Source organism: Lepidochelys kempii, chromosome 3 (assembly GCF_965140265.1).
Source record: "Lepidochelys kempii isolate rLepKem1 chromosome 3, rLepKem1.hap2, whole genome shotgun sequence".
NCBI lineage: Eukaryota > Metazoa > Chordata > Testudines > Cheloniidae > Lepidochelys > Lepidochelys kempii.
In genome coordinates, this window is record NC_133258.1 from 114,775,575 (window position 1) to 114,801,796 (window position 26,222).

At 43.8% G+C, this 26,222-nt stretch overlaps 1 protein-coding gene across 1 annotated transcript in view; it reads left to right on the forward strand.

Moving 5' to 3' along the window:
* CCDC170 (coiled-coil domain containing 170) overlaps positions 1–26,222 on the forward strand; it is an 80,470-nt gene that overhangs the window by 49,797 nt on the left and 4,451 nt on the right. The window contains 3 exon segments of the mRNA XM_073337669.1: positions 5,701–5,874; positions 6,733–6,975; positions 10,802–11,038. Of these exon segments, the coding sequence (XP_073193770.1) occupies positions 5,701–5,874; positions 6,733–6,975; positions 10,802–11,038 (654 nt within the window).

The window sequence follows — 26,222 nt, forward strand, 5'->3', positions numbered from 1 at the left end:
GGTCCCACAAAATGTATTCAGCAATAAGAGCAGGGACCAGTAATTTGGAGAGACAGTCCATGCAGGATAACATACTGGACCCAATGCTGCAAGAAGCTAAAAGCTCTTAACAGTGCTTAGGATTGGATCCAATATTTATACAAAGATGTTGGCATATCATTGCCTGCTTTGGCTAGAGCAATTAGCCAATAGTAGGGGCATTGCAGGGTTGTTTCCACTGGGAGGAGAAATGAATGAGTCAGGTATAGTCTCTGGTGCAATCTAGTTTATTTCCAAACATGTAAACAATGTCCTGTTTCCCTGAACACAGTAGAAACAAACAGGTAGTTTTCTTGCTCACGATTTCCAAGTCTACCCCTCCGGTCAGTTCTGTGCCCAAGGAACTTGATCTTTCTGTCCCCTCTCAGGGTCACCACTGTTTCTCTCCCTGTCCACTGGCTTTTTTAAAGTAAGCAGACATGCACAAACACACACATCCCCCCATGCCAAACACCCCCTAGCCACTGCATTTGCAGCCTGTCCCAAGGAAATCCCTCAAACCATATGGCTTAGCTTCTGATCAGGACTCAACATGCGGCATGTTGCCTTAGGTGGTGGCTTCTGTTGTCTCCAGCTATCTCACTACATCAAAGAGTTGAATTGCTCCTTCCACTTAGCCTGAAAGAAGGGCGCTTTGCGCACACCTATCATCATTAACCAAATCTGTGATTGTCTATAGATCAAAGACCTGCTTGATGGTAGCCATTAACACTGCCTAACCATGCTTTTCTTTTCAATCTGAGTTCTTACAGAGAAGTTACTAACACCAGACATGTTCAACAAAATACTCTTTTTAAGTCATTTGCACTAAGCCTTATTTTTTTTTTCAGGGCCCTAGTGACAGGACTACAGACCTATATCAATATAACTATGTCACTCAGGGGTAGTTACATTGACCTAACCCCCTGTGTAGACAACGCGATGCTGATGGGAGAGCTTCTTCTGCCAACCTAACTACTGCCTTTTGGAGCAGTGGATTAACTACGCTAATGGGAGAAGCTCTCCCACTGGCGTAGTAGCATCTTCACTAAATCGCAGCAGTGTGCTGTAGTGCTGTATGTGAAGACAAGCCCTAGGAGAGAGAGGCTGGCAGGATTCTCAGCCAAGCGGTAGGTCTAGAAGCTAATCTCCTTACATGAGCAAGATTACTGATTCCTTGTGCCTCTTGATGATTCATCATCATCATCACTCCCATAACCACATTGGTCATTGGGGCACCATCACTGATAAGCAATCAACCAATTGTCTCCACCCATGATGATTGTGTATCAGTGCTTGAGTCTCCGCAAAGTCCATTCCTGTCCACTCTTTTATGTTGTCAGTCCATCTCTTCTTCTGTCTACCTCTTCTTCTCTTCCCCTGTACTGTCCCTTGGAGGGTGATCTTGGATAGGCCAGATCTTATTACATGGCCATACCACTTCGGCTTGCACTTCTTCACGGTCTTCAGGAGGCCTTCATATGACCCAGCGCATTGGGTGATGATGTTCCGGACCTCTTCATTGGTGATGTGGTCGAAGTAGGAGATGCCCAGGATTTTAAGGAAGCATCTCATCTCTACTACCTGCATTTTCCTTTCAAGTATTGCTGCAAGGGTCCATGTATCGCACGCATACGGAAAAATGGAGATGACCAGTGTGTGCAGCAGTTTCAGTTTGGATTCCAGAGAGATGTTCTTATTCCTCCAAATTGGCTTTAACTTTGCCACTGTTGCTGCTGTTTGTGCAGTTCTTACCAGAATTTCTGCCTTTGATCCTTCATCAGTGATGATTACCTACAAATATATGAACTGTTTCATTGTCTCCAGCTCTTGTCCACTGACAGTGATATCTGAGCTGATCCCATCATGTTTGTCATCAGCTTGGTTTTCTCTGCACTGATTTTCAAACCGTATTTTGCAGAGGTTTCATCCACTCGTTTCAGAAGGTTGGCAAGTTCATCTTTGTTGCCTATCAGGCCATCAATGTCATCAGTGAACCAAAGATTTGAGATTGTTCACCCCCCCCCAATGCTGACTGTGCATATGTGATCTTCCAGGGCATCAGTCATTTTGCACTCCAAGTAGATGTTGAACAGTGTGGGTGAAAAAAGGCAGCCTTGCCGGACTCCAACAGTGGTACGAAACCACTCTCCTATTGTGCCATTGATGAGAACTGCACTGCTGGCCTTGGCATACAGTTATTTAATAAAAAGAAAAGGAGTACTTGTGGCACCTTAGAGACTAACCAATTTATTTGAGCATAAGCTTTCGTGAGCTACAGCTCACTTCATCGGATGCATACTGTGGAAAGTGTAGAAGATCTTTTTATATACACACAAAGCATGAAAAAATACCTCCTCCCACCCCACTCTCCTGCTGGTAATAGTCCCTTTAGATAAGCTATTACCAGCAGGAGAGTGGGGTGGGAGGAGGTATTTTTTCATGCTGTGTGTATATAAAAAGATCTTCTACACTTTCCACAGTATGCATCCGATGAAGTGAGCTGTAGCTCACGAAAGCTTATGCTCAAATAAATTGGTTAGTCTCTAAGGTGCCACAAGTACTCCTTTTCTTTTTACAAATACAGACTAACACGGCTGTTACTCTGAAACCAGTTATTCAATAGTAAGAATAAGCTTATGACTGACACTGTACTTCTTCATGATTGTCCAGAGAGCTTCGTGCCATACTCTATCAAACACCTTACTGAAGTCAACAAAGACGTGGTAGAGGTCCTGCTGGTGGTGTAAGTACTTCTCACACAGAACGTGAAGATTAAAAATCTGTTCTCTGGTACTTCTTCCAGCATGAAAGCCAGCCTGTTCTTCAGCGATGATATCTGTTTCTTGCTTCAAGCTGTTCAATATGACTTTCAGCATTACTTTGCTCGGATGGCTAATTAATCTTATAGTTCGGTAACTCTGACACAATTGCAGGTTGCCTGTCTTTGGCAGAGTGATGATTAGTGACTGTGTCCATGTGGAGGGTCACTGACCGGTCTGCCAGATCTTGTTGCAGATCTTGGTGAGTACATCTATTACTATTTTTCCTCCAAATTTCATCAGTTCAGCTGGGATGTTGTCAATACCTGTAATCTTTCTGTTCTTGAGTGATTTCACAACTGTCTCCACTTCTTCATGCAGTATTGGAAAGTCATCCTCCTCTGAATCTGGGCTGTCTACGATATCTCCATTTGCCTGGTGATTGTATAGATCAAAGCAGTAATTTGTCCACCTATTGATGATGTCCTTTTCTTCTGAAGGTTGTTCCCTTCTTTTTCTTGAATTGTGTTAGCTTTGGTCCATCTTTCCTTCGTGAAATCTTTTGCTATTTTTATTATTGATACACTCTCTTCAATTTTAGAGCATTGTTTTTTTGATCTATATCTTCTTGGCCACCTTCATTCCTTTCTTGATCTTTCTGCCAATCACTCTGTATTTATCAGTGCTGTTCTTGTCTCTCGAGTTCTCTTCTAATGTCACATATTTGTAGTATTTCATTTGTGACCCAAGGTTTTATCTTACAGTGGTTCCCAAGAATGTCCATTGCTGCCTCATTCATTACAGCATTGAAATTGTTGGTCATTGTTTCTACGTTTTCCTCTAGAACAAGCAACGGAGCAAATTTTTCACTGATCATTGCTCGGAATGACTCTGCAATGCTTCGGTCTCTAAGTCTTTCTAAGTCAAACTTGATTTTGGTGAACTTTGGCCTAACAGTTTTCCTTAGCCACAGCCAAAAGTTTAGCATCACAAAGTTGTGATCACTTCCAACATCAGCACATGGGAAGCTCCTTGTTTTAGCTCTGTTGATCCCAGAACGAAATTGGTTTTGCACCGTGTTGTAGTTGATCTGACTGTGATGTAAACCACCAGGTGCATGCCATGTTGATTGTATGGATGCGTTAAGTACTCCTAATGTGTTTGCAAGAACCAGATTGTTATAGCTGGCAAACTCCAAAAGTCTCAGGCCTCTATCATTGGTTACCACATTACAGAAAGGGCCACAATAATCTCGCCAATCTGCCTGTACATCAGTACCCACTTTAGCATTCCAATCTCCTTCTACAATCAGGATCTTTCTTGTGTACCTTATCAATGATGTCTTGGAGCTGATTATAAAAATCTTCAATTTGCTCATCGTCATAGTCTGTTGTAGGGGCGTAGACTTGTACCATTGTGATATTGAATGGTACTGCGTTTAGACAGATGGAAATAAGCCTGCTGTATATTGGGTGGCATCCTAATACTGAATTCTTGATATCCTTATGGACAAGAAATCCTATGCTGTTGACATGTTTGTCCTCTCCACTGTAATAGAGTACATGGTCTTCTTCCATTCGTGCCTCTCCAAAGTTCTTCCATCTGATTTCAGAGATTCCTAGGAGGTGCCAGGTGTATTTTTCCTATTCTGTCCCCTGTGGGTTCAGGGACAGAATAGGCCCACTGCTTCTCCTGCATGTCGTAAGAGGCAACTGAAAGTGGGCTGCCTGGAGAGGGATGGCCTCCGCCAGGTTAGAAATTTCCCCAAGACACACCATTTGATGAGCAAGTCAACCATGTCCATACCAGATTGGTCACAGCCTGGGTAGTCTGATTAGGAGGAGAATATTCAATGCAGTGAGTCCTCTGAACCTGGGGATGACCTCCAGCTCTGTCTCTTTACACCTGAACTGCAGGCGATCCTGGAAGAAGTCACACAGAGAAGGGGATAGAAGGTTAAGAAAGATCCAGTAGTTGAATCAGTAGATCTCTTCCACCTACTGTTTGTGCTGCTCCTCAGTCCACCATCACATCCTCTGTGTACCCTCTCCTAACACCTGACCTCTGATCTGCTGTCTCTGGTTTTGTTTTTGTACAGTTATCTCAGGAAGTATTCATGTTGTTTCAAACCTCATCATAGATAAAGTATAAGATAGGGGCAAAATCTAATTGTATTTAAAATGTCATTTCTCATTCCAGAACAATTAAACAAAATATTACACAGCAATGTCATGTGTGACAGTATAATACAAATTTGACTTGCAGTCTACCTATTAGATCAGTTGTGCTTGGCAGGTATCATGGTAGGTTATCACCAAGGATCCGAGTTTGCTGTGATAACCCCTCCCCAAATTCTCTAATTAAAAAGAAACAGAAAAATCTGTGTTTTTCCGCGATTTAAATAAATGCTGAACTCTAGTGTCCCTAGCCACAATATAGATAGGTATTGATTGAACACAATGTTTTATTGATTATATTTACAATTTTTAAGCTGAGAGCCCAAGCCCCACCCATTCTCCTGATTATCCAATCTGGCCCTGGTCCCAATTAGATTGGATAATTGGGGTTCCACTGTATATATTTTTATTTTTTCACAAAATGTAAAAACTAGAGATTCTCTGTAAAAACACAAATTCCATGATTTTCTGTGGCAAACATTTCTAGGATCCCTGGTGTCACTAAACTACTAAATACTATAGGTTTAACTCTTTTCTAGCAAATACCTATGAAGAGAGATCTGTTTGAGAAATATGTGAGTTGTATTAACTGTAAGAGGATACTAAGTGTGTGCTTCATGTTTTTGAAATGGTGATGGTTGGCTGTACTTCGATGGCTGCCAGCATAGAGGAAAATGGTTTGGATTCTTTAAGGGCTCTAAATGACTCCTTTTCTCTTCCCATTTACCCATTTCTTTTTTCAGTATCTTAAATTTCTGGAACAACTTTCAGATAAAATGAAGCTGGACAGCATTGCAGCTGAAATTGGGCTCGATATGAGTCTGGATGTGATTCTGGCCCGTGCAGAGCAGTTGGTCAAACTGGAAAGTGATGCAGTGATTGAAAACAAGACTAATGCGAACAACCTACAAAGGAAGGTCGGTAAAGGAGGGCTGAGTTCATCATCTCCATCTGTTATAAAGAAGAGCATTATTATTACTATATTTCATTAAAGTAGCTGCCAGGGAGACCCCAAACAAAATCAAAGCCCCACTTTGTACAAACACATACAAAGATACAGTCTGTCTTCCAAAGAGGAGATGATAAATATGTTTGCAACCCAGAGCAAATTACTGCATAGTAAAACAACAATAAAAAAGTAGGTCAACTGAACACCTCCTAACAACAATACTACTATTAGAGCATACCAAAAATATTTAAATGTAGAAGTATCCTTTCGTTGGCACAGTCTGCAAATCACATTCACTAAAGTTAATAAAACTGAACTAGTACTTTAGTAAATACTTGATCTTTTTGGTGTATTAAACTTCCAGACACAGCTATGATGTCATTGATTGAAATCTGTTACATGTGTTTGGTTTGACTCAAACACTATCAGCCATCCTGCTGTGGTTGAGCTCTTCACCAACTGTTAGGCTAACCTGCAGGATTACATATGTTTGGTAATTGTAAAAAAGCAAGCTTAGGTGTTATGCATGATGCTTAAGTATAGGATAGGGTCGGTGTTCAACATGTAAGCAGTAAAATAGAAGGAGCGGTGGAGGTGGCCCAGGGAAGTAGTAAGAGGTGAGATATAGGGTGATTAGATTGAGATGAAGTGCCTATGTAGGCCAGAGCAGAGTTGTACGGAGCTCTGCAGGAAACGATGAGAAGGTCAGACTTACAGAAATGTGCTTCAGAAGGACCAAACTTACAATGACAATCCATTCATGTAATTGCTGTTAAAGTTGGGTGTATGTTTGTTTTTTGAAATCCCCTTGTTCTCTTTAAACTAGTTGAAAGCTCAGAAAGAAAAGCTTGAGAGCAAAGAGCTGCATATGAACCTTCTGCGGCAGAAAATATCCCAGCTGGAAGAGGAGAAGCAAGTGCGCACAGCCCTGGCTGTGGAGAGAGATGAGGCAAACCTAACCATCAGAAAGTTACATAAGAAGGTGGAGAGGTTACAGAAGGAGCTGGGCCTGGCAAGAGACTCTAACACTGACCTCAAAGCCAAACTGTCTGACACCAATGAACTGAAAGTGGGTAACTTGGTTACATTTTACCGTTTCTGTTTACCAGTGGAGGGAAAAGGCTGAATACAATTGGAGCTCATTTTATATTATGAATAGTGTTCCACGTTTTCAGCTTTTTTTGGTAAGAAATAATTCCAGGAATTTGTTGGTGTTTTCCGAACATTAAAACCAGGATGAAATGGTGTTAAAAATAATTAAACAGGGAAAAAAGAAAAAAAAAGTTCGTAATATACACATTTTACTACAGTATAATTAAAACTTTTTTATGTACAAAGGTATCTTTTGTCTCTCTGAGCTAATATTTTTTCAAGAAATCCTGGTTTACGTACACTCGCATAGTTTTCTTCGAAGTATCCTCGCTCATGTTGAGCTTCTTGCTGTCTTGGAGGTAGTCCAACTTTGAAAGTAAGCGCTCTGTATTAATAGACCCCAGGGCTTGCTGTGCCACTTTGTTGAAGTTGGGAAGTGTGTCTTGATGACTGTTCCAAAAAGCCAGCAAATCCAGTTTACATTGTCAGAGTTAGGCATGTTCATGTAGGTAGTAAATTCCCTTTTCAGGGAAATTTGAAATTTTATCTTTAGTGGCTGTCAAGGCTGAATCCCCACTCTGTCACTCAGAGTGCAGAAGGTGGGGGCCCGCAAGGATTCTAAAAATTAATACTTGCCACTCCAGGCTTGTATTACACTCCCAAGGTTACAGCTTTTCTTTGACCTTGGCTTGGTAAACCCTGCCACCACCCAAATGCAAAAAAACCCCCTTGAACCCAGGAAGGAGCACTTGTGAATTCTTCCCTGTGGGGTACCCTCAAGCCCTTTCACCCCCACCTCTGGGGAAGTGCTGAGAAAGAAAACAAAGGAAATTAGCTGTTGCCCCCAATTAATCAAACAGCATATGCACAAACCTCTTAGGACACCAAAAATCCAATCCTGTTCTTAAAGGTAAATTTTAAAATTTAACAAAAAGAAAGAAAATACACCTGGAACTTTAGGCTTTTGCTAGATTTTAAAAAATTCCAAAACTTAAGCAACTCAAAATAGCTTCTTGGGGGTTCAGCTTAAAGGTTGCAAGCAAACAAAAGCATCTGGGGTTAGCACAGAGGAGATCCACAAGCCAAAATAAAGAAATAACCTGATCATGTCTACCTAAACATTCCCTATCCCAATGAGTCCTGCTATGTATGGAAAATAATTTTTCATATCTGTTTCAAACCTTACACAGCATTTTTGCTTATAGCATTGCTGTGCCGGGGTCCTGTAGCCCAGAGAGAGCAACCACAGACAAAGGGAAAATTTATTTTCCCATTTTAAAAAGTTCTAGCCTTCCCATTGGCTCTTTTGGACAGTTGCCCACTTATTTTTCCTTTACCTGGGGGACTTTTTAACGCTTTACAGGTAAAGCAAGTAAAGAACAGCTACCAGGAGGGATTTTATAGCTAACTGGCTGGCTGGGGGTCCATCAAATGGAGCTACCTCCCCCCCACTTTATTTATCACAGTGGCAAATCATTGAAACACTAGCATAACAGTCATACACCTTGAGAGGAAGGGGTACACACCTGGATGACATTTCAAACAGAATCTTCAGCACCAAACTCTTTGGGGTTCAGATTATGGGTCACGGTCATCTCCCATTTGTTGCTGAGCACGGTGTTGAAGGTTTGGAACGCTTTTTGGTTTTCTCATGTTGTGGGGTTGGAAGGATTTCCAGAAGCAGCTGGGTTTTCTCACTGTATTTTTCTCCTGCTACTTTTATGCTTAATTCAGATGAGATTTTGGTTGTCAGGATCTGGTAATTGTCTGTATTGGCAATCACGTTGGCAGTAGTCAGAGGGAAAAAAAGTGTTTTTTGTGTTTGTCATCCAGTGATTCTAAGTTTTCAACAATGAACATTACCTTGGTGGGCAGAATCTGGCAGTAATTTTGGTTATTTGCCAGTCTCTTCAGAGTTTCTGCTTTAGAACCAACAAACTCAGTATGATCTATGAGACATATTAGCACAGTCCACACATTATTTACATAACAGGCAGTGAAGTACAAGCTCATCCACTGATATGGCATAATGGGTAGGTAATTGGCAGTTGGCTCTGCATTCATCTTGCACTGTGTAAAACAAAGCCTTCAACTTGTTTGCATGCTTGAAATAACCCCGAATCCAATGATGTAAGATTTCACCTCTTTAATTTCTTCTATAGCAATAGCTGCTGACAGCGCAATGTTAATCAGGTTAGCAGGACAGGTAATAGGTAGCATCTCTGGTTACTGGTTGAGTTTAATTTCCCATGCAAACTTAGCCATGTAGGAATCAGAATCTGTGTTAGCTGTGCCACGTTTTCCCAAGTTAGTTGGTACATCTCAAACGTATCAGTTATTGCTGCCTCAACAAAGTGGGTGTCAACTAATGTCACATTAGCACTAAACAATGCAAGTTTATTCACTTTGAAATCAAAAAACAAAAACAAAAGGCCAAAAATTGGACAGTCCAAGGTATGAGGAGACTCCTCAAAAATCAGCCTAGACACAACATTTCCATCAATTCGTTCCATCAGTTTAGATTCTAAAGCATTGTCATTTTCTTTCAGATATTTACCAGTGAGGTTGTCTGCATTAGGAATGGTTTTTGCTGCTGGACAGTATGGTTGCACAAAGTCACCAATAGGCCCCTTAGCAATTAACAGCAGCTGTCTGGTGAAACAAAGCACGCACAAATTCAGTGGCACAATCATACTGCGTCCTCTCACTAGGGTGTTAATGAAAGAAAGCTCCTGATATTGACTGTTTACCCAACAGCTCACTTTCTTCTTTAAGCTTCTTATGTCATTTGTTTTCAACATACTCCTTTATTCTGTTAGCGTGAGCACTAACCTCAACTCTGCAGTACTCGCAGCACAAGACATCCTCTTCACTCCTGTCTTTGATTTTCTTGAAAATTTCTAACCACTGATTTTCTTGTTGGTGTTCAGGTATAGATTTGCGTTTTCACCCCAGGTTTACCTTTTTACCTTATCTTTATCTGTGGAGGATTGGTTGTTTAAATATCAGTGCTGCACTAAGCGCACACAAAGAAATAGGTGGGCAGCGTCTCCTTGTGAGCCAATCATAGTACAATACTAACATTGTTTAATTTTTCCAACTGCCACTGTGAGTGTGTTCTGTGTTTTACACTGTAGAATTGCTTCAGTCTCAGAACTGCAGGACACAACAATCGCCTAACGCGTTAGTGTTTAACAAAAATAAGTAAAGTGTGTGTGTGTATGTATGTTTGTGTGTGTGTATATCTCTATATATATAGAGAGAGAGAGAGTGTACATTGATAAACAGGTGTAAATCAGTAAAAACTGAAAACACGAAACACTAATTATGAAGTATAATAACATATGTTAACGGTGAACTATTGAAATCTGTCTGTGTGGCAAAGAAAGCAGTGTAATAAAGTCAAGAGATCTGTGATATTTTGGAATCTGTCATTGACCTCTATGTATGTACTACATAGCATCTGTAAATAATGTCCAGAACACTTGGAGTTAATGTTATGGAATGTGGAATACCCAACATGGCTACAGTTGAACACATTCCAATGTGTGTTGCTTTAGTTGTCCTCAGAAAATTTATTCTGTCAAACCTGGGAGAAAAAGTTTTGAACTGAAATGAAACACAGTTTTAGCTTTTCACTAGTTCTGAATTTCTTGTGAAAATGTTTGTTGCTTTACAGTGGCAAAAAGCTATCTTCAGCTCAGCAGAAAAAAAAAGCATTCTAGAATAGCCATCTTCGCTATTGGGTTCTTATAAATGGCAATGTGAAGAACTTAATAGTCCTCTAATCGTTGATCTTGTAGGTCAAAACTCTGGAGCAGACTAGAACCATTGAGGAACTAAACAAGTCTCAAGGCAAGCTGGAAAAGATGAAGGAGAAGGCTGAGAAGCAGCTGATCTGTGTCAAATCTGAATTACAGTTTACGGAGCATGAAGCTAAGGAGGATAAAGAAAGGGCCAGGAGTATGCTAGAAGCAGTTACCAGTGAACTGAAGGCGCTTAAAACAATCCTGGCAGAGGTATCAAAAAGAGAAAGGCAGGTAGGTATAAATATGATAGACAATTGGTAGATGCCATTTGGAAACTGAGAACTTGGTATCTGGACGAATTATACTGCCATTCTGAAAACGTGTGTGTTAGTATTAAGGTTTTACTGACATGAGTTTGAGATGGCTGCATTATTGAAGAGTGGCAAAGTCATCAGAGTTATGCAACTCATCCCAAAAGAATGCCAAATAAGACTTTTTGTGTCACTGTACGCCACTAAGTGTTCAGTTCATACCACGTTTTGGAGAAGTTAGATTAAAAAATATTTAGAACTCCAACTTCTTTGTTACTGATTCAATTTTTCATATTTATCAGCCAGTAAAACCTAGTTATTTTGCCATGTATAGGCAATGGATTCATGGACAATTCAAAAATATTTTTAAAATATATCAAAGGTAACTTTTTTGGTTAACAAACCAGGTGTCAGGACTGAGACGTGGGTGGTCTGATCTAGTGGTTAGAACCTGAGCAATGCTTGGTGGTTAATGCCAGGGATAGAGTTGGTAGCCAGAGTCCTGGGCCAAAGCTGAAGTCAGAACCAAGAATCAATCCAAGGACTAGAGCCAGAGCCAAGAGTCAGTAATCAGAGTCAGAGGTCAGAGCCGGAACCAGAAACCAGGCACGGATCAGAACAGGGCAAGAGCAGATTGGAGCAGGACCAGAGCAAGGCCAGAGCCAAGACTGGATACAAGGCAGGAGCAAGGCTGGGAACAAGGCAGGAAAAGGAGAGATAGCAGTTGTGGGTGTAAGCACTGAACAGCCAGCAAACTGCTGCTTCTGCTGAGCTTAAATGCAGACATTTTTGTCTCCTTTTAGCCAATTAGGTGGGCCGGCCAATCAGGCAATTCTGCTGCAGCCCAGCTGGGCTCATTAACCTTCCTGAATGCTGAGCTGGCTAGCACTAGGCTCTGTCAAGGGAACTCAATGCCAGGGTTCCTGACAGTAGCCCTCTGGCAGGAGCACCTTCTTTCGGATGGACCCAATGAAAATCGCATACCAATCTTGATTCATGAACGTTCTCTGCTGGCTGCCATGACTGGTCATCAGGACCGTAGTCGTCCTAGTACACCAAGCAATTAAACTTGCTTGGAGTCAAGAATCTGTCAGACAAGGTCCTCTTCTTGTCCAGGGACTGTTATGGGCAGCAGCGGTGGGTTGGATTAACCAAAGAAGGGGTTACGTAGGTAAGGTTTTAGGAGAGAGACTTGAAACACTGGATGGGTCTTCACTGACTCTGGTCATTGAAGCTTGAGTGTCACCAGGTTGATCTGCTCAAGGATATCGAATGGACCTAAGTATTGGTGAGCCAGCTTAGCTGATGGTTGGGTTAATTTCAGATTCTGAGATGATATAAAGACCCTGTCCCTGACACTAAAGTGTGGTGCATCCTGGAAGCTGCTATTGTCATAATGCTTCTAGGTTACTTTGGTGGCTTCCAGTTGTTCAATAAGTTCTTGTTGCAGGTGATGCAGATGGGTGACCAGGGAGTCTGTGGTCAATGCTGCGTGAAAGCAGGGATGGAAGCTGCAATTGCCATAGAATGGTCTCTGTCAGGGGGAGGCATGGATCGAACTGTTGTAGGCCAGCTCTGCACAAGGCAGCAGGGAGACCCTATTATGCTGGTCATAATTCAGGAAGCATTAGAGGTACTGCTCTAAGATCTGGTTTGGTCCGTCCATTGGTGTGATCTGTGGGTGGTATGCTGATGAGGTAAGGAGCTCTACACCTGGGAATTTAAAACCTTGTGCCAGAAGCACATGAAAAATTGTGGGCCTTGATCTGACACAGAAAGCAGACTTCGACTCCCTCAGGGAATGGATGGATAGGATCCCCTGGGGGACTAACATGAAGGGAAAAGGAGTCCAGGAGAGCTGGCTGTATTTCAAGGAATCCCTGTCGAGGTTACAGGGACAAACCATCCCGATGTGTCAAAAGAATAGTAAATATGGCAGGCGACCAGCTTGGCTTAACGGTGAAATCCTAGCGGATCTTAAACATAAAGAAGCTTACAAGAAGTGGAAGGTTGGACAGATGACCAGGGAAGAGTATAAAAATATTGCTCGGGCATGTAGGAATGAAATCAGGAGGGCCAAATAGCACCTGGAGCTGCAGCTAGCGAGAGATGTCAAGAGTAACAAGAAGGGTTTCTTCAGGTATGTTGGCAACAAGAAGAAAGCCAAGGAAAGTGTGGGCCCCTTAATGAATGAGGGAGGCAACCTAGTGACAGAGGATGTGGAAAAAGCTAATGTACTCAATGCTTTTTTTGCCTCTGTCTTCACGAACAAGAGCTCCCAGACTGCTGCGCTGGGCATCACAACATGGGGAATAGATGGCCAGCCCTCTGTGGAGAAAGAGGTGGTTAGGGACTATTTAGAAAAGCTGGACGTGCACAAGTCCATGGGGCTGGACAAGTTGCATCCGAGAGTGCTAAAGGAATTGGTGGCTGTGATTGCAGAGCCATTGGCCATTATCTTTGAAAACTCGTGGCGAACGGGGGAAGTCCCGGATGACTGGAAAAAGGCTAATGTAGTGCCCATCTTTAAAAAAGGGAAGAAGGAGGATCCTGGGAACTACAGGCCAGTCAGCCTCACCTCAGTGCCTGGAAAAATCATGGAGCAGGTCCTCAAAGAATCAATCCTGAAGCACTTACATGAGAGGAAAGTGATCAGGAAGAGTCAGCATGGATTCACCAAGGGAAGGTCATGCCTGACTAATCTAATCGCCTTCTATGATGAGATTACTGGTTCTGTGGATGAAGGGAAAGCAGTGGATGTATTGTTTCTTGACTTCAGCAAAGCTTTTGACACGGTCTCCCACAGTATTCTTGTCAGCAAGTTAAAGAAGTATGGGCTGGATGAATGCACTATAAGGTGGGTAGAAAGTTGGCTAGATTGTTGGGTTCAACGGGTAGTGATCAATGGCTCCATGTCTAGTTGGCAGCCGGTGTCAAGTGGAGTGCCCCAGGGGTCGGTCCTGGGGCCGGTTTTGTTCAATATCTTCATAAATGATCTGGAGGATGGTGTGGATTGCACTCTCAGCAAATTTGCGGATGATACTAAACTGGGAGGAGTGGTAGATATGCTGGAGGGCAGGGATAGGATACAGAGGGACCTAGACAAATTGGAGGATTGGGCCAAAAGAAATCTGAGGTTCAATAAGGATAAGTGCAGGGTCCTGCACTTAGGACGGAAGAACCCAATGCACAGCTACAGACTAGGGACCGAATGGCTAGGCAGCAGTTCTGCGGAAAAGGACCTAGGGGTGACAGTGGACCTTGTTCCATTCTGTGTCACCAGGCACTGAACATCTTCAGCATAGTTAACAACTGGCCAGCATCCCTGCATGAGGATCTGGAACTTGGATTCTACTATGTGCTTGTGATTCAGATGGTTGAAGATCACCATCATGGCTTGGGCAAACTCCTTGAACTGTCTCAATTAGGGCACTGGATTTCTCAGGCAGTGGGGAAGCTCAGACCAACCGTTCCCTGGACAGCAGGCTAAGAAATCCCATCCTGGTATAGGTGGTGGAAAACAACTGTAGGCATAGCAGGAACAAGAGGTGGCACTGATTTAAAAACTGATGGAATTTTCTGTGGTCACCATCAAGCTTGTCAGGCATTGGAAACTTTGGTTCTCGATGGGTCTGAATCACTAATGGCCTGCAGCACTGCATTGGCTTTAGGGGGGCCCATCCCAAAAGCTGAACAAAGCCCTCTTGTTTGGGTGGGGTTGCTGGACCAGGACCAGGACCTGGGTAGTCTGACCTAGTAGTTAGAGCTGGAGACAGGAGTCACAGGCCAAAGCTGGAGTTAGGAACCAGGAATCAAGCCAAAGATCATCACCAGAGCCAGGAGTCACAGGCAGAGTCAGAAGCCAGGCAAAAAAGTAGGGCTGAGGCAGACTGGAGAGGACAGGAACAAGGCTGGAAACGAGGCAGGCCCAGGCGTGATCACAACTGCGGGTGTAAGTGTTGAGCAAACAGCAATCTGCTGCTGAGCGTGAATGCAGACCTGTTTGTTCCTTTCAGCCAATTGATACAGCCAGCCAATCAGACAATCCTTCCACAGCCCTTCTTGGTTCATTTAAGCTATCATCTGAAGGCTGAAGCAGCTAGACCCAGGCTCACCTGAGGGAACTCAGCTGCGTGAGTCCTGATATAAGGCTCTTGTGACATTAAGATCTGATACTTCATGAACCTCCAAGGTTTAGATATAAATAAATGCTTTATACTGTTATCCTGGAATCCAAAATGAGAGCGCAGAGGTCATTGGAAGGTGCAAAATTAAAGCCACTGACTACATTTTTGCAAATCACATATGTGCATTTATTGCTACTACATATTGCATGTGTTTGATTATTACAGGTGGGTCAATTATTGAGGTTTCCCAACACTTCCCATTATAAGACCATTTTGAGTTGCCTATTACATTGTCAAACTTTAACCATTCAGGCTGAAATTTATGGGAAAACTTCAGCTAAAACAGTTCACCCATTTCCAGGAACAAAGCTAGGTAAAATGATTGTTTTGCTCATGTTTTAAAAAAAAGAATTCTGGCAACTTTGAAAAGCTGTAATGCCGCCATGCTTTGAAACAGGGACTTGAAATTTAGCAAGGAGTTGCCCTTTATGTTAAGGAACAAGCCTTTTGCTGTCTCTGCCAAATCTGGGCAGTTTTTCATGAAGGGCTAAATGTTTGAAAAAATCTCAGTTCACACATGCTCAGTAGAGAATTCTTAGATTTTTAGCAACTAAAAATCACTGAAGATTCCATCCGCATTGAGTACGTTGGAGCCTCTCACGGCTGCCACTGTGACTGGGCTGCACATGCACCATCCCCACAGAGTGACTGAGCATGCTCCAGCCCAGACTGGACTTTTCCCGTACTCGCTTCTCTCAGTTGCTCTGGGCCAGGCACTGGAACTTTGAGCCTGTCTCTCCTGTGCGCCCAGTGAGCCGCCTCCTACTGCTGGGCCACCCATACAGTGTGGAGGAGGAAGCCATCTGATTTGAATACAGAGGAGACAAACATCAGACGTGGGGGGAGGGGAAAAAGAGTAGATTGCGACAAGGAGCCTGGTTGGACTGGAGGGAGAGGAGAGAAACTGGGTCTGATGTTGGCTGGACAAAGAAACTGGGAGCTTATGGGGAGGGGAGCCTGGGACTAGATCCAGTGAGGGAAATGGCTAGGCGAGTGGGAGCCAGTTGCCTGGGGGTAGGGAACACTGAGAGTGGACAAGGAGCTAGGGTTGGGGAGGGGCAAAGAGGAGACTGAGACTGGTTGGACAAGGAGGCTGGGCTTAGGAACCAGTGTGGAGGGAACAGAGGCTGCAGCATAGTTAGGGCAAAAATATATTTGAAAACTGAGGCCACAGCTTGAGGGTGTGGGAGCATGCTGAGATAATATTATGTATAATAAGGCTGTGTCTGTCACGGAAGTCACAGATTCTGTGACTCTCTGTGACCTCCATGACTTCTGCAGGGGCCAGCAGCAGCAGCACTCTGTGTGTGTGGGGGGGGAGGGGGCTAGGGCAGGAGGGTGGCGCTTACCTCAGGGTGCGGGGCTCCCTGGCTCCCATCAGCATGACCGTGCAGCTCCTAGGCAGAGGGGCCAAGGGGGCTCCAAGCGCTGTGCGCACCCACAGGCACCACCCGCACAGCTCCCATTGGCTGCGGTTCCTGGCCATTGGGAGCTGCGGAGCTGGCTTTTGTGGCGGGAGCAGCACGCAGAGACCCTCTGGCCGTCCCTGCCCCTAGGAGCTTCAGGGACACATAGAACTGGGTAGGGAGTCTGCCAACCCCACCAACACCCCCCCTCCCCAAGCACCAGAGGGGGTCCCAAGCCACGTGCTGCTGCCCGCCCCCCCACCACCCCCAGCACCTGTAATCTCTTAAAGCTCTGTATTTGCACTATGAAAAGAAAAAACATATCAATTTTAGCTGATATTGCTACATATTCAAGAATAATACTTAGATTATATTAGATTTAATAAAATGCATCTTAATAAGATCAGTCTAAAGAGCATTCAAAGCAATTGTTGAGATCCCTATGTAGCCTTTATACACAATCAACCACAAAGAAAATCCCAAATATATTTTATTTTGACATTGATTCAGCTCAAGCACTGAAATGCGATATTTAATTTTTGATAGGAATGTAAATGTCACAGTTCTTGGTTCAGTTTTTGGTCTGTGTGCGGTAAGATTCCTGTGGCTCTTTCTCTTCTCCATGGCTGAATAAGACCCTTTTCAACTTTCTTCTTGGGCTGAGGGTAAAGAAAGTGTAACGTGAATTTGTTTATTTCTGCATCAGAAATAGAGTATAAAGAGATTATTATTCTCTAATTATTAATGAAAATCGTTACTGGCTGAAGTGAAATTTAGGATTGTGCATATATGTGATAAGTTTGAAATAATAGAATCATACAATCATAGGGTTAGAAGGGACCGCAAGGGTCATCTAGTCTAAACCCCTGCCAAGATGCAGGGTTTATTGTGTCTAAAGAATTCGTTGTGTCTGAAGAAAGCCTTACATGAAAGTTCAGACAGTGTGTAATACTAGTCTCAGTTTGTGATATTTCAGAAGAACGGTCCTGCTTTTATTTTCCCTGTTGCATTGTTTTCAAAGGAGGATGCCGGAAAGATGCGGATGTTCTTATAGCAGCAGCTGCTGCCATGTTTTGGGTCCTTGAGTGTCCTATCCAGGGCATAGTGACATCAAACTTGCTTCAAAGTGGCAGATCTGTAGAACCAGTGTAAAGGGGTTGGCACCCACCTCTCGCGAGTGCCCCCTTCTGATTGGGCGTGTCTGCATTATTTCGGTCTGGAGACCCCTTTCAGTGGTTCTTAGGAGGGTTTTCAGTGACTCGGCCGAGTGACTGTCTGCACATTAGCCAGCACAACCCCCTTCTGGGGTATACAGTCCACAGAGCCTATCTCAGTACCCCTCTGATGGTGTTTCTCTCTAGCCCTCCTTCGGCTTTAGTCTTTAAGTGTTCCAAGTCTGGTGTGAGGCTGTATCCCCAGGGCTTCCGCCCTGGAGATGCTATCTTTCTGAGCCCCAGGCTCAGTCCTTACTCAATCCCTAGCAGCCAGCCAGGAGCCTCTTGCTCCCCCAGTCCCTACCAGCTGACCTAGCTGTCCGTAGTCCTGTGCTCTTCCAGGCAGCCACCTTTCTTCTCCTGCTTCATGCAGCAACTAACTACTGCTCTGTTCTGCAGCTCCTTTTATATGGCCCTCCTGGGCCTTGATTGGGTACTTCCCCTGTAGCTACACTAGCCTGCTTGGAGGACCTCTCCACTGCTTCTTTCCTGGGATGGGTGTGGCTGAACCCTGAGGCCTCCAGCAGGGGGCCTTTGGGCCTAGTCCACCCCATCACAACCAGTTATACCAAGTCTCCTGTATAAAAGTGATATGTGGGCACTGAAGAAAGCTGAAGAACACCAGATTGATGTTTTTGATTCTTGTGATCTCCACCAACTGTTCCATATCAAGTGGCAGGGCAAAATCAGAAATCAGGATTGTCATAAATATAAAGGGAAGGGTAAACCCCTTTAAAATCCCTCCTGGCCAGAGGAAAAGTCCTCTCACCTGTAAAGGGTTAAGAAGCTAAAGGTAACCTCGCTGGCACCTGACCAAAATGACCAATGAGGAGACAAGATACTTTCAAAAGCTGGGAGGAGGGAGAAAAACAAAGGGTCCGTGTCTGTGTGATGCTTTTGCCAGAGACAGAACAGGAATGGAGTTTTAGAACTTAGTAAGTAATCTAGCTAGGTATGTGTTAGATTATGATTTCTTTAAATGGCTGAGAAAATAGCTGTGCTGAATAGAATGAATATTCCTGTCTGTGTGTCTTTTTTGTAACTTAAGGTTTTGCCTAGAGGGATTCTCTATGTTTTGAATCTAATTACCCTGTAAGGTATCTACCATCCTGATTTTAGAGGTGATTCTTTACTTCTATTAAAAGTCTTCTTGTAAGAAAACTGAATGCTTTTTTCATTGTTCTAAGATCCAAGGGTTTGGGTCTGTGGTCACCTATGCAAATTGGTGAGGATTCTTACCAAACCTTCCCCAGGAAGTGGGGTGTAAGGGTTGGGAGGATTTTGGGGGGAAAGACGTCTCCAAACTACGTTTTTTCAGGAACCCAGATAAAGTTTGGTGGTGGCAGTGGAAATCCAAGGGCAAAGGGTAAAATTAATTTGTACCTTGGGGAAGTTTTAACCTAAGCTGGTAAAAGTAAGCTTAGGAGGTTTTCATTCAGGTCCCAACATCTGTACCCTAGAGTTCAGAGTGGGGAAGGACCCTTGACAAGGATATTCAAAGCCAAATCCATCAATCCCTCTATCAGCACCAGTTCAGTTTTGGCGGCTTTCTTGGTATGGACATATAAGAATGGAAAACCAATGAATTCTGAAGTGTGTACCAAGGAATGTGGCTACATGGCCAGAGTTCAGTGGCCACCAAAAGCTCTGGTGACACAACAGGATTGCCAGTGATGGACATACACAGTGATGAATATACAGCCAGACCACTCAAACTCCTTGCCAGAGATAAACCCAGGTGGTGCTTGATTTGCAACAAGGCCATGTTCTTTGGAGATTTGTCATCATGATGATGATGATTGTTTGCACAGTTGAAGCAGAATTTTCATTGTGTTTTTTCTAGTCACTAAATATTTTAGCACAAAATTTTAATAAATGTTCATGAAACACATACAGCAGTGCATCAAATTAGGAGCAGAAATGTGTAGTTCTGCTCCAGGCAAGACATACTGTAGAATTAAGGAAATATTTCAGTATATATTTGCACTCCTCCTTATGTTGCTTTTGTTTGACCTGTGACTTTGTTAAAATAGTCTGAATAAAAATCAATGTCTCTTGTTCAGCACTTTTGCAAGGGAAGCAATGTTGCTCTTTGGTCAGCTTGTTATAATGTATTTTGCTCTGCAGGACAATCAGTTCTCTTTTCACCTCTTTCGTGAACAAACATTTTCCTGTTTTCTTGCTACAATTCATTAGCAGGAAAGCTGATTTTCTTGAAGTGTTTATTGACCTTAGACAAGGTGGGTGAGGTAATATCTTTGATTGGACCAACTTCTGTAGGTGAGAGAGACAAGCTTTTGAAGTTGGTCCAATCAAAGACATTACCTCATCCACCTTGTCTGTCTAATATCCCGCGACTGACACAACTATGGTTACACTGAATATCTATTGACTTGTCAGAGGCAAACGTCAAGGCTGCACTGCTGAAGATGTCATCCAGAAAAGCAACAAGTTCATAGAATCATAGAATATCAGGGTTGGAAGGGACCCCAGAAGGTCATCTAGTCCAACCCCCTGCTCAAAGCAGGACCAATTCCCAGTTAAATCATCCCAGCCAGGGCTTTGTCAAGCCTGACCTTAAAAACCTCTAAGGAAGGAGATTCTACCACCTCCCTAGGTAACGCATTCCAGTGTTTCACCACCCTCTTAGTGAAAAAGTTTTTCCTAATATCCAATCTAAACCTCCCCCACTGCAACTTGAGACCATTACTCCTCGTTCTGTCATCTGCTACCATTGAGAACAGTCTAGAGCCATCCTCTTTGGAACCCCCTTTCAGGTAGTTGAAAGCAGCTATCAAATCCCCCCTCATTCTTCTCTTCTGCAGGCTAAACAATCCCAGCTCCCTCAGCCTCTCCTCATAACTCATGTGTTCCAGTCCCCTAATCATTTTTGTTGCCCTTCGCTGGACTCTCTCCAATTTATCCACATCCTTCTTGAAGTGTGGGGCCCAAAACTGGACACAGTACTCCAGATGAGGCCTCACCAATGTCGAATAGAGGGGAACGATCACGTCCCTCGATCTGCTCGCTATGCCCCTACTTATACATCCCAAAATGCCATTGGCCTTCTTGGCAACAAGGGCACACTGCTGACTCATATCCAGCTTCTCGTCCACTGTCACCCCTAGGTCCTTTTCCGCAGAACTGCTGCCTAGCCATTCGGTCCCTAGTCTGTAGCTGTGCATTGGGTTCTTCCGTCCTAAGTGCAGGACCCTGCACTTATCCTTATTGAACCTCATCAGATTCCTTTTGGCCCAATCTTCCAATTGGTCTAGGTCCTTCTGTATCCTATCCCTCCCCTCCAGCGTATCTACCACTCCTCCCAGTTTAGTATCATCCACAAATTTGCTGAGAGTGCAATCCACACCATCCTCCAGATCATTTATGAAGATATTGAATAAAACCGGCCCCAGGACCGACCCTTGGGGCACTCCACTTGATACCGGCTGCCAACTAGACATGGAGCCATTGATCACTACCCGTTGAGCCCGACAATCTAGCCAGCTTTCTACCCACCTTATAGTGCATTCATCCAGCCCATACTTCCTTAACTTGCTGACAAGAATACTATGGGAGACCGTGTCAAAAGCTTTGCTAAAGTCAAGAAACAATACATCCACTGCTTTCCCTTCATCCACAGAACCAGTAATCTCATCATAAAAGGCGATTAGATTAGTCAGGCATGACCTTCCCTTGGTGAATCCATGCTGGCTTTTCCTGATCACTTTCCTCTCATGCAAGTGCTTCAGGATTGATTCTTTGAGGACCTGCTCCATGATTTTTCCAGGGACTGAGGTGAGGCTGACTGGCCTGTAGTTCCCAGGATCTTCCTTCTTCCCTTTTTTAAAGATTGGCACTACATTAGCCTTTTTCCAGTCATCCGGGACTTCCCCGGTTCGCCACGAGTTTTCAAAGATAATGGCCAGTGGCTCTGCAATCACAGCCGCCAATTCCTTCAGCACTCTCGGATGCAACTCGTCCGGCCCCATGGACTTGTGCACGTCCAGCTTTTCTAAATAGTCCCTAACCGCCTCTATCTCCACAGAGGGCTGGCCATCTCTTCCGCATTTTGTGATGCCCAGCGCAGCAGTCTGGGAGCTGACCTTGTTAGTGAAAACAGAGGCAAAAAAAGCATTGAGTACATTAGCTTTTTCCACATCCTCTGTCACTAGGTTGCCTCCCTCATTCAGTAAGGGGCCCACACATTCCTTGGCTTTCTTCTTGTTGCCAACATACCTGAAGAAACCCTTCTTGTTACTCTTGACATCTCTGGCTAGCTGCAGCTCCAGGTGCAATTTGGCCCTCCTGATAACATTCCTACATGCCCGAGCAATATTTTTATACTCTTCCCTGGTCATATGTCCAACCTTCCACTTCCTGTAAGCTTCTTTTTTATGTTTAAGATCCGCTAGGATTTCACCATTAAGCCAAGCTGGTCGCCTGCCATATTTACTATTCTTTCGACTCATCGGGATGGTTTGTCCCTGTAACCTCAACAGGGATTCCTTGAAATACAGCCAGCTCTCCTGGACTCCTTTCCCCTTCAAGTTAGTCCCCCAGGGGATCCTGGCCATCAGTTCCCTGAGGGAGTCGAAGTCTGCTTTCCTGAAGTCCAGGGTCCGTATCCTGCTGCTTACCTTTCTTCCCTGCGTCAGGATCCTGAACTCAACCAACTCATGGTCACTGCCTCCCAGATTCCCATCCACTTTTGCTTCCCCCACTAATTCTACCCGGTTTGTGAGCAGCAGGTCAAGAAAAGCGCCCCCCCTAGTTGGCTCCTCTAGCACTTGTGCCAGGAAATTGTCCCCTACGCTTTCCAAAAACTTCCTGGATTGTCTATGCACCGCTGTATTGCTCTCCCAGCAGATATCAGGAAAATTAAAGTCACCCATGAGAATCAGGGCATGCGATCTAGTAGCTTCCGTGAGCTGCCGGAAGAAAGCCTCATCCACCTCATCCCCCTGGTCCGGTGGTCTATAGCAGACTCCCACCACTACATCACTCTTGTTGCACACACTTCTAAACTTAATCCAGAGACACTCAGGTTTTTCTGCAGTTTCGTACCGGAGCTCTGAGCAGTCATACTGCTCCCTTACATACAGTGCTACTCCCCCACCTTTTCTGCCCTGCCTGTCCTTCCTGAACAGTTTATAACCATCCATGACAGTACTCCAGTCATGTGAGTTATCCCACCAAGTCTCTGTTATTCCGATCATGTCATAGTTCCTTGACATCACCAGGACCTCCAGTTCTCCCTTCTTGTTTCCAAGGCTTTGTGCATTTGTATATAAGCACTTGAGATAACCTGCTGATCGCCCCTCATTCTCAGTATGAGGCAGTAGCCCTCCCCTCACAGACATTCCTGCCTGTGCTTCCTCCCGGTATCCCGCTTTCCCACTTACCTCAGGGCTTTGGTCTCCTTTCCCCGGTGAACCTAGTTTAAAGCCCTCCTCACTAGGTTAGCCAGCCTGCTGGCAAAGATGCTCTTCCCTCTCTTCGGACAAAGTCATGGCAGAGATGATCAAAGACTTGAGAGAAATTGGTGTATGCTGGCTCAGATGAGTTCTGCACTCAGTTTAGAAAGAGAAGAAAATGCCAAGAGAATGGAGAACGTCCATACTGGTACTGATATACAAACAAACGGTGAGATACACAACTGTTCAAAGTACCAAGGAATTATGTTGTCCCACTGCATGAAACTAAGAGAATTATAGATAGCCACATTTGCCGAATCACAGAATATCAGGGTTGGAAGAGACCTCAGGAGGTCATCTAGTCCAACCCTCTGCTCAAAGCAGGACCAATCCCCAACTAAATCAATAGTGGAACCCGTTTTAGGAAAGGCTAAATTTTGGTTTTAGAAAAGGAACAACAGGTGGTATATGCATTGCTAAACAAATGGTGGAAAAGAAGTTGGAAGGAAACATCGAGTACACTTGGGAGTTCCTCGATTTGGAAAAAGCATTCAGCATACTACCTAGGTGACTTCTGGGACTTTTGCTGTGATTCTCTGGGATAACAGAGGATATTGTCCAGATGGTGATGGGTTTGTGTAATGGTACCAGGATAAAAAAGAGCAGACGCCCTTTGGGTAATGGAGGGCTTCAAGGTGAAGGTTGGGCTCTACCAGGGATCAGTGCTTAGTCCATTAGTATTCATAATTGTGACAAACTTCATAGGAGAGCAAAGGTACCATCTGTGCTGATGATATTGCACTAATGGCTGATAGTGAGGAGGATTTGATCCAGACAATCAATGCTTGGAACAGGGAACTAGCAAAGTATGGCCTCAGAATGAGTAAAACAAAGACTGAAGTCCTGTAGTTGACTTGCACAGAGCCAAGACAGATGAATATTAACATTGAGGACCTGTGCCTAGATCAGGTTTCTGGTTAAGTACCTTCATGATTTGTTAGTAGCAAATGGAGAAATTGACAGAGAACTGAAAGCAAGGCTGCTGAGTGCAGGGGAAGTCTGGAGCAAGATAAGTGTGTGTGATTTATGATAAACAGTTATTCAGGTTATTTAATGGACAACTATACAAACCATAGTAAGTCCAACTTTTCTGTATGGATCACAGACATGGGTGACCAAAGAGAGGCACTTGAGAAGACTTAAAGCCATTGTAATGATATATTTGAGGCCAGTGAGGGGGTGACCTTTTGGGTATACATGTGGAATGATGTCATCAGGAGTGAGACCAAAGTGTATGATATCAGAGAAGCTGTAAGGAGGAGGCTAAGATGATCTGAGCATGTATGAAGTTTGCAGGCGAAGAATGAGAGGATGGCCAAGAAAATGATAGATGGGTGGATTAGATATGAAGTATGTGAGTACTCCAAATTCCTAAAATGTTTACCGTTCCTCAAATGTAGCCATTTATGCCAGTAATTTTCCTCCATGACAAGAAAGGAAAGAGTGAGATTTCCATATATCCTTTAATGTGCATCTTCCACTGGCTGAAATCAAGCAGTTTATTAGACTGAGCGTATATTCATGCTACAATAAAATACTTATGGCTGGCCCGCATCAGCAATTCTGTGGTTTGCAGGGCAGTGTAGACATACCTTGAGAGTTTGTGGCTTCCCTTCATTCTGGCATTTAGCAATGCTAAACCATGCATACTCACATGTTCCTTAACTGGCTTCTAACTGTGGAATTGCCTCCCAAAAAATGAAGGCAAGATTTGAAAAATAAAGGAAAAGGATGAAAAACTTCAGCTACGATACAGAGAACAACAAACATGCACCAAGCTGAGTCTTGAGCATGTTGGTCAGCAGGGACTGGAAGTGCTGTTGCGGCATCGTATTTATCCCATGGGAGAAGAGTTTCCCCTGTGGCTCTTGAGTGAATCCTCTTGGCCAAAGCTTGATGCTAGAGGAGCCTCTTCTAGTTTTCTTCTACAGGAAGGAAATAATCTGATCAGGAGCTTTCAGGATGTTAATGGGGGAACGAAAGGAGAAACATGAAGAGCTACTCTTGCTGGATGCTCCCTGGCCAACTGGCTCATGGATCCAAGAGCTGGAGGACTACATGGGAGCTCCAGATATCTTTTTAAATGTGTTTGAGGTCCTGGTTGACAAATGCCAGCTTACCAGCCTGTTGGAGCCAACCTTGAATGAGCCCTTTAAAAAAATCCAGCTAATGCTCCACCATGCTGCTCCAGCATTCCGCCACAGCTTCTGAGTTATTGCCTCCAGGCTTGGCTCTGAAGTCATTGGGAAGAGCACTTTGAAATATGAGGCCCCTCCAGTGCTGCATTGTTTAGCCTATTGTTATAGCCTTTCTTTCACAGCTTTTGGACCTAATTTAGGACAGATATTACCAGGTTGAATCCTTAAGATCCCTCAGTACTTTATGATGATTTGATTCATTTATTTTTCTGAACTTAGCTGTAAATACTGAAGGTCTGTACTTGCTTTTCACTCGGTCTGTTGTCACACAAACTGTTGCTGACTTCAGTGAGACTTTGCCTGACTAAAGGCTTCAGGATCTGGCCTTTGCACTTGTTTTTTCTTAATTTGAATTTGGTTTAGGTATGCTACAATAACCTTAATGTTCTGGATTCCATTCGGAGGCGGGGGTTAACCAGGGTATTTTGGGAGTGTATTTGTTTTTGTTTCCACTCTGTTTTACAACTTAATTGTCAGTGAGTTAAGGGGGTTTAGATTTTGAGGGCCTGAGTATAGCTTATTCTGTGTTTGTACCCTTTCTAGCACAACGGGGCTTTGATCTTGGTTGGGACCTCTATGTACTGCTGGTAATATAAATAAATAAATAAACCAGTTAGAAATTGTGGAGGGGAAGGCTTTCTCCCTCTTACTCTCTTTTAATTGTCTTGTGGTAGGTTATCACATT